This window comes from Ambystoma mexicanum, chromosome 1p (genome assembly GCF_040938575.1).
Source record: "Ambystoma mexicanum isolate Mex_15411 chromosome 1p, UKY_AmexF1_1, whole genome shotgun sequence".
Classification (NCBI taxonomy): Eukaryota; Metazoa; Chordata; class Amphibia; order Caudata; family Ambystomatidae; genus Ambystoma; species Ambystoma mexicanum.
The window spans coordinates 835,710,551-835,727,353 of NC_090921.1; the positions used below are offsets into that span (position 1 = coordinate 835,710,551).

The 16,803-nt window shown below is 44.4% G+C and overlaps 1 protein-coding gene across 2 annotated transcripts in view; it reads right to left on the reverse strand.

Moving 5' to 3' along the window:
* The window catches only part of PIAS3 (protein inhibitor of activated STAT 3), a 588,108-nt gene that overhangs the window by 337,181 nt on the left and 234,124 nt on the right, over positions 1 to 16,803 (reverse strand). For both annotated transcript variants that reach the window (XM_069652797.1, XM_069652796.1), the window contains exon 5: positions 10,397 to 10,487. In XM_069652797.1, the coding sequence (XP_069508898.1) occupies positions 10,397 to 10,487 (91 nt within the window). The remainder of the gene's footprint in view (positions 1 to 10,396; positions 10,488 to 16,803) is intronic.

A 16,803-nucleotide genomic window follows, 5' to 3' on the forward strand; every position in this document is an offset into this window, starting at 1 on the left:
GGCAGTACTAAGCAATTTTTGGAAATTAGTAAATGACGCAGGCAGCCACAAAAATGCTTGCCTAATAAACCCAAATCGGAGAAAGCACGTGAATTAATTACTTCCAAAAACTATTCGATGAAGAAAAGCAATGTGACGGCCTAACGGACAAAGTGAAGACCCATGGGAGTTAAACTTCGATCGGAAAGACGTCAAGGCTGTTATTAAGAAAGCAAATGCCTTGAGGACAGCAGGCCCAGATGGCCTTTCAAATGCAGTCATAAAAAAAAACCCTGACAAGTGGACCAAATTTTGTTGGCTGCTATTCCAAAGCGAAACAAGGAAGTGTCCCATAGTCTTGGAAAGTAGCGATTATAGTGCCAATCTTCAAAAAGGGCGATAGGATGAATCCTGCTAACTATCCACCTATCGCCCTACTTGATTGTATTGGACAAATCTTTGCCACCTCGATACTAAATCACTTAATAAAATGGATTTAAGACTCAAAAGCATATGATCATCGCCAGTCGGGCTTTGTAGAGCAAGTAGGCTGTAGCCTAAATGTATTCCCAATTGGCCTGCTGAAGAATAGCATTTAACAAAAAACATAATATATTTGGCAAGTATCAACCTACAACAGGCCTTTGACAGCATCGATAGAACTATACTATGGAAAAAAAACTGAAAGCAAAAGGATGCCAGGAGGACCTAGTGAAAGCCATAAAAGAACTCTATTCTCAAACTTCAATGCAGGTAAAATTAGATCAACATGGGAATCTTTCTAATGAAATACCAACGAAAAAAGGCCTAAAGCAGGGATTGTTAGGGAGAATTCTCATAAATGTGCCAATTCCCTTCACCTTAGAGACGCCCAGCAACTTTGCTGGATTTCGAGGACTTGATTTTTTTACCTGGAAAGAGTGTGAGCCTTTTTTTCCCCACTCTCATGTATTTTGATGTGTGTTTTACACGTGTGTTCTTCGATTATGGAGTTTTAGATAACTTCATAAGCATCATCTTTTCATGTGTGTTACACAGCACCCTCAGTGCAGTGACACAGGGATGTCTTTTAGACTTCCCAAAGGTTTAAATACCTTCTCTGGGATAAACTACTGCTTCCCAGAGAATGTAAAGTGAAATTGACTTTACTATTCTTACCAAATTCCTAGACCCAGCACGCACCATCTTACAATGGAGCGCTGGAGAGGTTATAGTACCCCCTGTGTCTAAATACTCATGTAGCAGTCAAATGCTACCCTTTCCTATTGAAAAGGCTGGGAGCAGTGGTTTTACAACAAACTACTTTGATTTTTTCCCGACCGCGAACACCGGTAGCTAAAAATCACAGGAGCCATGTTTTTCAAGATGGTGCCTTAAGCCCCTTTGTTTAAACTGGCCCCGGCCTTTTTTCGCCGTTTCATTTTGGAAAGGTCCTTCTAGTGTTTTCCTCTGCGCGCCAAACCAGGTTTGGTCCCTTTGTTTGTATGCCTTTGGCACACTTCAGGACTGAAGACCGCCTCTGGTGCCAGAGTGTCTGGGGTGAGCAGGAAGTGAGGGAGGTGCCCGAAACTCCCTTTGCTTAGTCTCCTAGAAGACCCAAATGCACTCTGGTGTGATTGGCTGGCCGACTGTCCGGCAAGGACAGCCACCCTGCTGGGTGTGTGACGGCTAGGCTGGAACGAAAGAGAGAGAACTGTTTAACAGGCGAGTCTCTTGGACTGGAAAGCAGAGTCGACCACTGGTACGAAAGAACTGCAGAATAGCTGGAAGAGGACGGCTGCTGCAACTCCTGGACCGTTGGATTGCCCGGTGAAGCCGTGCTGCAGGTCGGAACTGCCAAGTTCATCTCGACAGAGAAGCCCCTTCAAGGACGACTTCTCCCTTTGAGTTGGTGGGACCAATCAACTCGTAAGCCACCTGGATACCGTTCTCAAGGCTGGTAAGGATTAACCACGGAGAGGAACACCTGCTGTGTGCTTGAATCTACAGCTACTGGACCTTAAGTGACTCCCATTTTGTTTGCGTTTTTTGATGATCCCGTGCAGTGCAGGAGTCCCCCGACGTCCTCCCTCTTGTCCCCACGACTGAGGCTCAGGAACAGTGACATCTGCAGGAACTGCCAGGAACCAACGACTTTAGCTGCATCTATTTCTTCATACTAAGGTACTGTGCCAACTCGATTGAGAGAACGCCACTCTCACAGTGAAAGTTCGTGAAACTTTCCCAACTTGCAGGCCTAATCAGCTTGTCACCCAACATAAGATTCTTTTTCGCCTAACTACTTCTGAGAACTTTTGCAAAGACTTTACCATTTGATACCAGAACTGCTCTTTCCTATCCAGAACACAAGCCCATTGACTTTGGCCTAGGCCTATTGACTTGAATTGAACTCTTCTGGTGAACTGAAACTATTTGCACTGTCTAACAAATATACGTGATCTATTCTACGTACCTTATGCCTTTTTGCTCACTTCTAAGTAACTGAACTGCCATTTGGCTCCTATTTCAGGGGAGCTCAAACTGTCTCAAAATCTTAGAGTTTTGTATTGAAGTGTATTGGTATATAATATTAAGTTGCCTCCTTCTAGTGAAATGTTTTCTAAATGATTGTGTAATAAATTAATAAGCGTTTTACCAAGAAACCTTGAGTAGAAGTGTCTACTTGAACCAATGTGATTGAAAATCCTCTGTGTAATGACTGGTACTGCTCACATTCACTCGTGAGGTAAGCCTGGCTGCTCAGCTCTCTACCAAAAACTGTATGATACAGACTTATACCAAAGGTTGGTTTGGCTTACACCTGTAGTCAGCTTTGTGTGGTGGTCCCAGAGGGTACTGCATGCAATTGTGCCTAACAGAGATGCCCGCTGGCAGCTACTTTATTCTGCTTTTTTATTGAAGATTTACAATCTATACCAGAAAGCAATCGCTCCTTTCCTCCTAAAATTAACGGCAATGAGGCTGGCAGAATTACCTATGCAGACGATCCGATTCTGCTCGATCAGACAAAGATCGTGCTGCAAAGATCTGTAAATAACCTTGAAGTGTACGTTAGTGAGAACTGATTAAAAATAAATGCTTCCAAATCCGACATCATGATCCTAGGCGATATCAACAGGAACAGAAAAAACAAAGATTACTGGTACCTAAATGGAAAAAAACTAGAACCAGTAAAGGAGCTAGGAGCTGAAATACCTAAGCGTACAACTAAGCACCTTGAAAAGTGAAAAAGCCTGGATGGAATCTCTGAGAGCAAAAGTACAAAGATCTAACTGCACTAGGAAAAATAAAGATACGGAAAATTCTCACTGCGACCAATCATCCCTTTTTACAAGCAAAAAGTTGTTGCTACACTGATATTTGGAGGAGAGCGTTTAGGAACAAAACCGGACTTCTGGAATAGACTCAAAGGCGATTTATGGAAATCAGTATTACATATACCACAATCGATCTCAATGGCTTTACTCAGACAAGAACTGGGACTTATTTCTTTATACGCTCATGTCATCTGGAATAGGCTCATGCTATACCGAAAAGCAACCCTAAATGAATTCCCGCTGCAATTTTAGGTCTGCATATCCCAGGGACCAAAGAGAAGGTGTTGGAAGACTGGAAAAATGACTGAATTAATTCTATCAAATCTTGGCCCCAGTCCAGAAATGTTTGCGAGAAATCCGGCACAAGTAAAAAAGACCCTATGGCAGAAGATTGGGGTAAATGCGAGGAAGCAAGAACAAACTCAATGACCCACACCTTCCTAAAAACAAATTGGGGATTGACAAATGGAACACTGGGCTTTCTGACAACATTTCCACACCAGAAATGCGACTTGCTACTGAGACCTAGACTGAATGTCTTATATAATAAAGCAACACTGTAAAGGTACGGAAAATACAAGGAAGATCCATAGTGCTGCCTCCGCAAGAGAGACAATGAAACACAAACATCTGATTTTATTTTGCCCAGAGCTGTCTCATGCTAGAGTGACTTATCTGTATGACTTAATCACAGATTCATGTGGCCTTGACGCCAAAAAAAGGTGGGAATTAATCTCTGAATGTTGAAATCAGAGTACATTTTGCAATTGTAAAATTCTTGAAAGTAGCCTTAAAAGCAATCGGAACAAAAGATGAAATAAAGGATGAACGAACTAGAATGATTGTTTTATGATTTACAGTGTTTTGTAAAGTGAATCGAAAAGTATTTTAACTGGAGAGATAAACAGTGAAAAGTTTGTAATAAAATGTACAATAATAAAAATATATATATATATATAAAAAATGATGTCTATGCAAGGTAGAGTAAGCAAGTCTAGAGGCCAAGAGGAGCAATCACACCCTGCATAATTGAATCAAATAACAGTAAATAAGAGGCTGAAATTGACACATTCGTGATCTCGTCACATGCGACTCAGAAGTCGAAGACAAGGGCTATTCATTAGAACCTCAGACGAAGATCGTGGTGTGCTCACACTCCCTCAAATGTTTCGGGACAATGAGGAGGCTGCAAGGTCAACTACAGACCAAAGACTTTGGTTAATGGCTGGCGGATAAAGGATGGATTAATCGGGAGAACGGGGAGTACTCTGATGCATTTCAAAGCACCTAGGTTTCGTTTCACGTGTGTGCTGCTAAAGAGCCGAAAGTCCAAGGTTGGGATAGCATTCCAACCAATCAGTGGGTTTAAGGGGCAACCTAACATACAATGTTGCAAAGACCAATCTGCTGGTATTTTCTCAGCTATAATCAGTGCTATACTTATTTAGAGGTAGTTCAAGGCGTGTCCTACAGATGAGGGGCAGCCAATTAAGTATTATTTTGTATATGTTCTCTATGTAGATATGCTCCCTTAACCAATCCCTTTCCTTGATAGGTTTATGATTTGCCACGTAGGATGCCGTCATACAAGACGTATGTTGGGGTATAAGACCTCTGTAATCAAGTTACAGTGTGAGTGTGCATGCATCAGTCCGATGCCTATCAGTTCTCCCTGCTTTATTAAATGAGAATAAAGTAGTACTTTGCCATATTCCTTGAGTCTGTCCGGTTATTTCGTCTGAGATCTTTATTTGCAATTCCATCTAGCACAAAAGACGCTTCAGGGTGCTAGAGCACATTTGTGTTACACGTATCATTAAATCAAATGCTGTTCCATTTCTCCTAATGGTGAACATATTTATCTGTTTTATAAGGTTGTGTGTGACAATATTTGACTAAAGGTGTTACTTGCTTAGTGTGTAATCTAAAGGCTGAATAAAGAATTGTATTTTTATACTTACCTGCCTAACTTGAATTACTAATGTTGCGCTGTGTGAACTCATTGTAGCCCTAGACCACTCTGCCACCCTTCCTGAGACTAAGACTTGCCACTCTGCGACCTTACCTTGATTGGATTGGGCATAAGTCAAAGTGTCTTCCTTACCATAATAGGGAGGCCTACCAAAATTCTCCAGCCAGGGCTGATTTTGGAAATCCATCTCACAGGCAGGAAGCAGAAGGTGAAGGTTGTTCGGGTAAGGTCAGGAAGAGGAGGTGGTGGTGGTGGTGGTGGTGGGGAGTGTGGAGGGGATTTGCAGAGAAAGTGAAGTAGTGGTCGGGGAGAGAAGGTGGTACTGTGTTGAGAGTGTGCATGTAAGGTGTGTGAGAGTAGAAGTAGAGAGTGAATGGAAGATGACTGGGGAAGTGAAAGGAGAGCAAGTGAGTAGAGGGAGGGGTGGAGAAGTAGTGGTAGAGAGGGGAGTGCAGTAGTGGAGACAGGAGTGTAGTGGTGTAGTAGTGTTGTGAAAAGGGGAGAGTAGCAGGGGAGAGAGAGTAGGGAGGAGTTCCATCCTAGGGTGGAGGAAGGTTGTAGCGCCAGACATTTGAAGGGCAGAGAAGGAAGTCGCAGGAATAGAGAGGAGAAAAGGTTGTTGGTGTTAGACTGAAGAGGGTACTGGGGAGGGGAAGTGTTGGATACAAGAATAGGAACAAGAGGGCATGGGAGGGAGAGGAGAGTGGGAATGAGTGTCTGGAAGGCACAAGCCCACAGCCCCTTAGAACTAACCAAAGGGTAGAGTAGGATACACCTAGGAAGTCCCAGGGGGAGGTTCGACAGGTACGGTAGTAGCCTTTAGGCCCTCACAACCAGAAAAGTAGAAACAAAGAGGTAGGAGTAAACAATTAGTACATACTAACTTGGGGAGTAAAGACGCCTGGTTTAGGGAGGGTATTGCTCTCTCTAGACTATAGAGAAGGGGGCAGCCCTTAGAGGTGCTTTCAAGAGACAATATCTTTGGGAGTTGGTGCGTTATTGAGGCCATCAGTGACATAGCCAAATAAAAGCAACAACGGAGCATGATGTGTTGGGGTGTAGGGATAGGACAAAGGGGAAGTTGAAAGAGCAGTTGTTTTAGAAGACTTTGGACCGGGTTGGACAGTTCTTTCTAAGGTAATATTGAAGCCTCAAAAGGTAGAGACTGAAGTTATCGAACCAACTCAGGAAGATGGCAAAAGTTGCTGTTTTATTAACAATTATCTAAAACAGGGAGGTTACAACAGACATCCACAGATTCCTACCTATAAAACATGTCATCCACAACACTGTTAAGTACACGGTATATCATTGGCTCTCAAACTATAAGGCCCTTCGCTGTACGCCTTTCTACAATTGGTTGGCATGATCTTGCCATGTCTGGAACATTAATTTCACTTAGCAGCACGTAAGCTCAGACCCAGGTGCCAGGAAGAGGACTTGCCTTTACCTCCCCACACCCATGCAGATGGTCTTTGAACTTGGCCTTGCAAAGTATCCTTGTCTGTGGGAATATATGCGAGTACAGGCTTTCACCATTGTTGTTCTAGGACACCAAGCTCAACTCTATTTCCATCCTCAGCTCACGTGACAAGAGACCATGATTCTGGATTATTCTGCAGCATTCAAATGTCTTAATTGAATAAAACTTGGCACTCTTGGTGTTCTTTCTTTGTCCCTCGACAAGGGATGATTTATCCTGATAACGTTCATTGCTTTCGAAAATAGATAACCGACCATGGCCACTTCTGTTCTGCCAGGCTCTTCCAGGATTTCAGCTTATTCGTGCTGCAACACAATTCTTGGCCTTTCTTCATGGGTTTCAGCTTACTAAAATTCAGGACACAGATGTCCCGCTTCTATACATTTGCGACTTTGCCTGCAGTCTATTCGCTAAGTATAGCCAGCTTCTATGATCACTTGGTCTACTTCGTTTCAGCGTCTGTAAAATCATTGAACTGTCGCATTTCCATAGCACTTAGCATGCATGCAATCCTCTTTTCTGCATACTAAAGTTTACTCGATTCTTAACTTTGTCATCAGTTTCCGCAAGATCCATACATTCTTTTCAGCCAGTATTCTCAGTGCGTCACGCTCGTCTCTTGTGACGTTACTGGCTTCTCCTTCGCTCCTTTTCATATTCCTTCTGGGAGTTTGTTAGGCAAGATTGTGTGCAGTACCCTTTGGGAGACTACAGCAACCTTGACCTCCTGGCAATAGGAACCTAACCTTTGTTATAAGTCTGTACTACACAGGTTGGTAGTGTGGCTGAGCAGCCAGGCTGATCTCCAGAGGGGTCTATGTGAGCAGTAGTGCTTTTACAAAGAAATACACAGTGACGTGTTCAAACAAAAATTACACTCAAGTTTTCTTGATTAAACAATTATACATTTATTTTAAAGTCAGTTCAGTAAGCCTTCTTCAGAAGGGAGCAATATATAAGCAACACACAAATACACTTCAACACACTCTTAGTTTCTCTAAATCAGCAAGTACCCATTTAGGATGACACACAGAGGTTCCAACACCCTGAGGCGACTTAATTAACTAGGACACTGTGGACACTAATATATTACTGGTACATTTAGACCAATACTGAGTTGGTGTCAAAGAAAAGGGTTTGGGAATTAAAACACAAGTTACACAAATATTCTGTTGCAGGTAAGTACTTTTAAACCCTCAATGCAAAGTAAATTAACCCTTTCCTGGGGAAAGGTGAAACACAAAGTCAGAGGTAAGAAGAGTCTTTCAGGGAGCCAGGCTAGCCAATGTCAATTGAACAAAAGTCTAGGTCAGCTGAAGCTCTTCTTGTAGGTAAGTAAATGTCTTGCACAATGTTTTAGAAGTCTTTGGAGAAATAAAGAATCACAGAAGGGCCACAAGCTGGGAGGCTTGTGAAAGGCAAAGCTGCAAGCAACTTTGCAAAAGCAACCAAGACAAGTCTCAACTGAGAACAAGCAAGCCTACACAACAAGAGGTAAGCCCCCTTAGTATTACAGTACCTTTGGTTAGAAGAAATGGTTCCAGCTGGTTTCTGTTCCTGTACTGCCTGCAGATCTTGTTCCTGAGCTTCAGCCGTGGGGACAAGAGAAAGAACGTCTGGGGACTCCTGCACTGCAATGGGAAGGTCAGCGGTAGCAATGGGCAAACTTCGATTCAGCGGCACTTTGCAGTTTCAGCTCCTCGGGTGTATAGCAAATAGCAACATTGCGGTTCTCGGAGACCACTTCAGACTTTCCTCACATCTGGGGTCCAGCACTCTGTTTAGGAGGGACAGGCTTGGTCAGTCCTGCTTCAAGGGAGTCCGGAGGATCTTCCCGAGGCTCGGGTCCGAACTTAAAGAAACTCGCTCGATTCTGGTGTTCCTCTCCCTGGCACTTTGGTTCCTGCAGCAGAAATGCAGTTCCTGCAGCAGCAATGGAAGTACAGCTAGCTCCGAGAGGATTTCTAGATGAGCCCGTCTTGGGGTCGATTGGTCCCACCAACTCAAGGGGAGAAGTCGTCCTTGCAGGGCTTCTCTAGTCGAGGCGGATTCGGAGCTTCTGCAAAGCAGCAGGGCTTCACCGGGCAAATCAACGGTCCAGGAGTTGCAGCAGGCGACTCTTCCAAGTTCTTCTTTGGATACCTACATCCAGTGGTCGACTCTGCATTCCAAGCCAAAAGCCTCACCTTTGTATGCAGGTCTCTCCCATTAATTCCAGCCTAGCTGTCAATCACACAGCAGGGTGGCTGTCCTCCAAGGACAGTCAGATGGCCAATCACCTTTGGGTGCATTCCTGTAACCAAGGGGATTAAGCACACAGAGTTTCAGGCACCTCCCTCACTTCCTGCCCCTTCCAGACATACTGGAGCCAGAGGCGAGCTTCAATCGTGAATCCCACAAAAGACAAAACGGCCAAAGGGACCAACCTTGTTTGGCATGCAGAGTAAATCTCAAGAAGGCCCTTTCCAACAAGAAATGCCGAAAAAAGAAGACCAGGGCCATTTTGACAAAATGGGCACCCATGGATGTCTTACTGCAGCTGCAATTGCAGCCCGTAGTAAAAACGATTAATGGTAGGAAAAAGTAAACCACTGCCACCAGCCATTAATTGTAGAAAGGGTAACATAAAAAAGTTACATACGAAACTAGACAAAGGGGATACTAAGTAACCCCTCCAGCATCATATGGTAAAAATAGTCTGTGCTGGGTCTAGAAAGTTACAAAATGTAAGTAAAGTCAATTTCACTTCACTGCTCTTGGAAACAGTACTTTTACCAAGAGAAGGTATTTAAACCTTTGAGAATTCGAAGAGACTTCCCTGTGCCACTGCACTGAAGGTGCTGTGTGTCACAATGCAAAGATGATGCTATGGAGCTTGTCAGACTCCAAAGTCAAAAGAAACACAAATCCAAATCACAGAAAAATACATGAGAGAGTGGGGGAAAAAGGTCTCACTCTCTCCAGGTTAGAAATTAAAAGTCCTAAAGTCCAGCAAAAGAGCTGTGGGTATCTAAGGTAGAAGGGAATTAGCACATTTCTGAGAATTTTCCCTAACAGAGTTCCTCCCTCAGATTGTCGTCTCTTCAGGGATACATTTGATAGGGATTTCTCAGAGGATACCTTTTCTCAAACACTTGCTGCAAATTGGCACAACTGCTGGTGTCAAACATGGCACAGTCTCTGGCTTCCAACATATAGGAGGCAGGGGGCAGGATTCCCTGCAGAGGCATGCAGCAGCTCCACTACAAGACCTTCAGCAAGGCAAAGATCTTTTGGTGACAATATTCATCTACTGTGCCACACATTTCCCAGATGGGGATAGATTATGAGGGCAAAACATGGTGGGTGGTAACCATGTCATCAAAAGAGAAAACGTACTGAAGATATATAAAGCAGTGGGATTTTTTTAAAATGCCAATGTGGTCTTCTCCTTAGCCTTCCTGCCCACATAGTGGAGAGAGTGGGTTTCCGGTTCCTGCTAGCTTTCATACATTAAGAGTTTGGCATTACAAGCCCTGTGCTAAGATTTTAAGTAATTCAGGTTTATTTTCATGTTTGAAAAAAGCACCAACATGCAGAAGAAAAAAGGTTAACTAGATATCAAGTTATGTAGAACTTTAACTATACATGCTCAAGTTGACTCACCGGCAAAGGACAGAGTTTTCCATTGACCTTAACAAATAAATTGGGAGGGAAATAATCTTCTTGCGGACAGCTGGTTTCGCATAAACAAAACCTACACCAGAAAAGTAAGAAAGAAACATAAGTACCTGGGATCTAAATCAAGATGTTACACAAAGTGAAGGGAAACACGTGAGAAGTAAAACTTTTCATTTTGTGAAATCTCTCAAAAAAACAAGTGCCAATATTCTGATTAGAGATGTAACTTGGTACAGAACAAATCCTTTGGGTTATTAACTACAAATCATTACTTCGTCATACGTCTGCAATAAAAACAGTGATTGTAAATAACTCGCCTCTAAAAATGTTGCAACACAAGGGATTGTTAAAGTTTAAAAAAATAACAAACACATGCCAGTACAGTTTTCCTTTCAAGGGGTGTTGGTGTGGCCAGATCATTGGGACACCACATTTTCTCCCAGGACCTTTCTTTGTTCAAGTCCATATTTCTTTTCAATTGATGGTCACCGTTAGGCAGAATTGCAGACAGTACCCTCTCGGACCACTACACACAATCAGGACTACAGGTGTTAGCCAAACCAACCTTTGGTATAAGTCTGTACCACACAGTTTTTGGTCACGAGCTGAGCAGCCAGGCTCATCTCAAGAGCGAATGTGAGCAGTACAAGTAGTTAAACAAAGGACTTTCAATCACAGTGGTTCAAGTAAACACTTATACTCAAGGTTTCTTGGTAAGAACACGTATCAATGTATTACACAATCATTTAGAAAAGATTTCACTAGGAGAAGGCAACTTAATATTATAAACCAATACACTTCAATACAAACTTCTAAGGTTTTGAGACAGTTTGAGCTCCCCTGAAATAGGAGCCAAATAGCAGTTCAGTACTTAGAAAATGAGCAAAAGGCACAAGGTAAGTAGAATAGATCATATATACTTTTTAGACAGTGCAAATTATTTCAGTTCACCAGAGGAGTTCAATTCAAGTCAATAGGCAAGGCCAAAGTCAATGGGCTAGTGTTCTGGATAAGAAAGAGCAGTTCTGGTATCAAACGGTAAAGTCTTTGCAAAAGTTCTTAGTAGTAGTTTAGGCAAAAAAGAATCATATGTTGGGTCACAAGCTGATTAGGCCCGCAAGTTGGGAAAGTTTCACAAACTTTCACCACGAGAGTGGCGTTCTCTCAATCGGGGTGGCACAGTAACTTTGTATGAAAAAACAAATGCTGCTTAAATTGGAGTCCCTGGCAGGTCCAGCAGATCTCGCTATTCCAGAGCCTCAGTCGTGGGGACAAGAGGGAGGATGTCGGGAGACTCCTGCACTGCACAGGATCGTCGAAGAAAGCAAACAAAATGGAGTCACTTCAGTTCCAGTAGCTGTAGATTGAAGAACACAAACTGGTGTCCCTCTCCCTGGTTAATCCTAACCAGCCTTGAGAATGGTGTCCAGGTGTTTTAGGAGTTGATTGGTCCCACCAACTCAAAGGAAGAAGCCGTCCTTTAAGGAGCTTCTCTGTCGAATGGAGTTTGGCAATTCGGACCTGCAGCAGGGCTTCACTGGGCAAACCAACGGTCCAGTAGTTGCAGCAGCCGTCCTCTTCCAGCTCGTCTTCGGTTCTTTCGTTCCAGTGGTCGACTGCCTTCCAGTCCTGGAGACTTGCTTTTTAAACAGTTTTCTCCCATTCATTCCAGCCTAGCTGTCACTCACCCAGCAGAGTGCCCGTCTTTGCCGGACAGTCAGCCAGCCAATCACGCCAGAGTGCATTTGGGTCTCCTAGGAGTCTAAGCACAGGGAGTTTCGGACACCTCCCTCACTTCCTGCCCACCCCAGACACTCAGACGCCAGAGGTGTTCTTCAGTCCTGAAGCCCGCCAAAGGCACATGAACAAAGAGACCAAACCTGGTTTGGTGCGCAGAGACAAACACTAGAAGGACCTTTCCAGAAAGAAATGGCGATAAAAGAAGCCCGGCCCCGTCTAAACAAAGGGGTTTAAGGCGCCATCTTGAAAAACATGACTCCTGTGAATTTTAGCTACCAGTGTTCACGGTCGGAAAAAACATGGTAGTTCGTTGCAAAACCACTGCCACCAGCCTTTTCGATAGGAAAGGGTAGCATGTGACTGCTACATGAGTATTTAGACACAGGGGATACTATGGAACACCTCCAGCACTCCATTGCAAGATGGTGTGTGCCGGGTCTATACATTTGGAAAGACTAGTGAAGTCAATTTCACTTTACATTCTCTGGGAAACAGTGTTTATCCCAGAGAAGGTATATAAACCTTTGGGGAGTCTAAAAAGACAACCCTGTGTCAATGCACTTAGGGTGCTGTGTAACACACATGTACTGTTGGTACATGTTGGTACATGTTGGTGACTGTTGGGGAGAATTCTCAGAAATGTGCTAATTCCCTCCACCTTAGAGACCCCCAGCAACTTTGCTGGATTTTGAGGACTTGATTTGTTTAACCTGGAGGGAGTGAGACTCTTTTCCCCACTCTCTCATGCATTTTAGTGGAATTTCTGAGCTGTGTGTTTCTTTTGGTTGTGGAGTTTGACAAACTCCAAAGGCATCATCTTTTACATTGTGTCACACTGCACTTCAGTGCAGTGGGAAGTCTTTCTGATTTCCCAAAGGTTTAAATACCTTCTCTGGGATAAACTACTGTTTCCCAGAGCAGTAAAGTGAAATTGACTTTACTTACATTTATAACTTTCCAGACCCAGCACACACTATCTTACAATAGGGTGCTGGAGGGGTTACCTAGTATCCCCTTTTGTCTAGCTTCTCATGTAACATTTTTATGTTACCCTTTCCTCACTGAATGGCTGGTGGCAGTGGTGTCATGATGCCTACCCCAGGGGACCCAGACCAAGTCCAGCAACCCCGGAAGCAGGCATCAAGTTACCCCGAGCAAGCCCAACAACCCCCGCTAGGGTCTATTTGGGCACAGTCCTGGCGCCATAGGCGCCAGGCTCATAGATTAAAACTTACCTGATGCAGACCATGCTGCAAACTTACCTGATGCAGACCATGCTGCAAGAGCTCCAAGCCAAACGAGGCTTGGAAGGGACTATTTTACCTAGGGACTATTTTTTTACTCGGGTGGGGCTGGGGAGGAATACTTACCTGGGACTACTTTGGAGGCTATTTAAACCACGCCCGAAGAACAGCACACGCTTCACGTTATTCTGCATCCAGCAGCGTAATGCTCACTGTGCCTGCAAGTCTGCATCCAGTCTTCTGCCACGCCCGCCTCGAGTTTGTAGCTCCTAGAAAAAGGGAGAAAGAAGGAGAAAAGGTTAGAACAAGAGCAATACCTTTGATCCTTACCTGAATTCCCGATCCATTGCGCCTTCGAGCTGGAAGAAAGAAGTTATTTTATGCGCGTCGCCTCGCCTGCTGAAGCGCCGCGCTGAACAAACCGGCCTTTGCAGCATCTTCACATTTCACCGCATCCAGGAGGATGCAGGAGCATGTTCCCGCCGCACTCCGGCACCGAAGGAGAAGACAAGAACAGCAAGGTGAGCCACGGGAATACACAGAGGAATACCCCCATAGACTTACCTGATTTTACCACCGGGGGTACTATTCTTCTTCACGGGTCGGCGCAGCTTCCACTGCATCCTAGCCGAACCCCGGCCCCTAAGGGGACACAAAAGGACAGCAAGGTGAAACAAGGGTCTAACAAGGGGAACCCTCCTCGCCACAAAAGACTTACCTGATTTTACTGCCGGAGGCATTATTCCCCGAGACTTCATACTTTCTCTCAGCGCCTGAATAAGGGAGAAAGCAACAGGTTACATATGGACATTATTTTATTGAACTGTGTTGGATAATACAAATCCTTACCTGAACATTACCGGTTGCCACGAGGAACTCTTCAGTAGGGTCAAGCTGCAACCTGCAAGGAATCGGACAAGAGTGAAAGTCAGGCATTTGAACTCTTACGAACTACATACTTATGGCGTCTTGCCGGGAATATCGGAGTCAATATTGTCCTGGAACTCACCAATTCCTTCGAGCCAGTGAAGCAACTGGTTATCTACGCGCCCCTGCGCTCAATGCAGGATGGAGAGCTCATCTTTTCAAATCATCAGGTGAGACTATAAGAGGGAACATCCAAGGTGATCAGTGGGGAGAACAGCGGGGTGGGGGGATTTACGCTTAACTCCACGGGTGGTTAATCCCCTTTCTCCATTTGCAGAATAATATTCCTACGGGCCAAGCAAACGAAGCTAGGTGGGCCAGTCCAGTCCGTCATCTCGGCCCTACGCGTCACATTGGTGGAGACCGCAGCAGTCCAGTCCAGATCGACGCCTCTGTGGGAGCCAGGTGAGCGTAACAGTGGTTTTGTTTTAACTACCGTGGTGTGCATTTACCGTGGGCTGCTTCGCAGCTGCTGTAAAGCACCCAAGGGTGCCATTTTGTCAAAATGGCCCGGTCTTCTTTTTTCGCCATTTCTTTGTGCAAAGGTCCTTCTTTGAGGTATGGTCCCATTGTTTGCTTTGCCTTTGGAGGGATTCACGAGTGAAGCCCACCTCTGGCTCTAGGTTATCTGGGGTAGGCAGGAAGTGAGGGAGGTTGCTGAAACTCCCTGTGCTTAGTCTCGTAGGAGACCCAAATGCACTATGTAGTGATTGGCCGGCTGACTGTCCGGCAAGGACAGCCACCCTGCTGGGTGACTGACAGCTAGGCTGCAATGAATGGGAGTGGGAGAGAACTGAATAAAAGGCTAGGCTTTTGGCTTGTAAGGCAGAGTCGACCACTGGACGAAGGAACCAAAGAAGAACTTGAAGAGGACGTCTGCTGCAACTCCTGGACCGTTGGTTTGCCCGGTGAAGCCCTGCTGCTGTGCTGAAACTCCAAATTCGTATCGACAGAGAAGCCCCTGCAAGGACGACTTCACCCTTTGAGTTGGTGGGTCCAATCAAATCCAAAGTAAGCCACCCGGACAACCTTCTTGGAGCTGGTTGAATTTCCACAGAGTTGCTGCTGGAAACCGTATAGCCAAGGTGAGGAACACCAAATTGTGTGCGTTGCTTTTAAGCTGGCCCAGAGCTCCAGGAAGATCCTCGGGACTCCCAGGAAGCAGGACTGACCAAGCCTGAGCCCCCTCAACAGAGTGCAGTACCCCAGAAGCAAGGAAAGCCCATCTCGACAGCCAGGAACCACGGTGTTGCTATTTGCGGTAGACGCGAGGAGCTGAAACACTGAACAGGCACTGATTTGAAGATTGCTGGTTGCAAGCGGTGATCGTCTCATTGCAGTGCATGAGTCCCCAGAAGTCCTCCCTCGTGTCCCCATGACTGAGGCCCAGGAACAGTGAGATCTGCAGAGCTGCTCAGGAACAGAAGTCACCTACTGCACTTTTTCTTTAATCCAAAGGTACAGTAAAAAGTCTGAGAGAACTTACCTCTTGCTGTAGAGTTGTGCTTGCATCTTCTACCACTCTCAAGTCTAATGACTTGTGGCCCTACATTTGATTCTTCTTTTCTTCCAAGACTTCTAAAACATTGTGCAAAGACTTTTCTACTTAACTACCAGAAGTGCTTCATCCTAGAAGACTTTTGCCCATTGACTTTGGCTTAGCCTATTATACTGAATGACTCTGCTTAGGGGATCCAAAAGTATTTGCCTGCTTAAGAATATTTGTGGTCTCTTGTTTGTTCTAATAATCATTTCCTTTTAGCAACTTCTAACAGTATTCTAAATGCAAACACTAAGATATTAATGTCCCCAGCACCTTAGCTATTGAAGTCACCTGAGGGTGTAGGTTGTGTCTGTGGGCCATCCCAAAAGGGTCTTTACTGATTTAGAAACTAAGAGAGGGGAGAGAGAGAGAGAGAGAGAGAGAGAGAGAGAGAGAGAGAGAGAGAGAGAGAGACACTTTTTATTTTGCTTTATAGGCTTACTCTGACTGATAAATTAATAATTGTTTATACAATAAACTTTGTGTGTAAGAGTTTATTTGAATACTTGTCACTGTGAATCTTTGTGTAACTCCCCTACAGCTTCCCTGACCCCTCTTGAGATAATTGGCTGCTCACCACGCTACCAAAACTGTTTAGCACAAGCTTATACCAAAGGTTGGGTTTCCTATACCTGTACTCAGAGTTGTTGTAGTTTTCCCAAAGGGTACTGCATACAAACGTTGCCTAACAGTCTGTACTACACAAGTTGATAGTGTGACTGAGCAGCAAGACCAAGAGGGATAGATGAGAGCCGTAGCAATGAAATTCGCAAATACAAGTATCCAAGTAACACTTACACTCATGGTTTCAGTTATAAATAGTTACTTATTTAACATTAATTTTTAAATAAGCTTTCTTTAAAAAGTGTAAGATATGTAACAATCAAATATACTTTAAAATGCTTTTCCAGAATCAGCACAAGTTAGTGGATATTCTT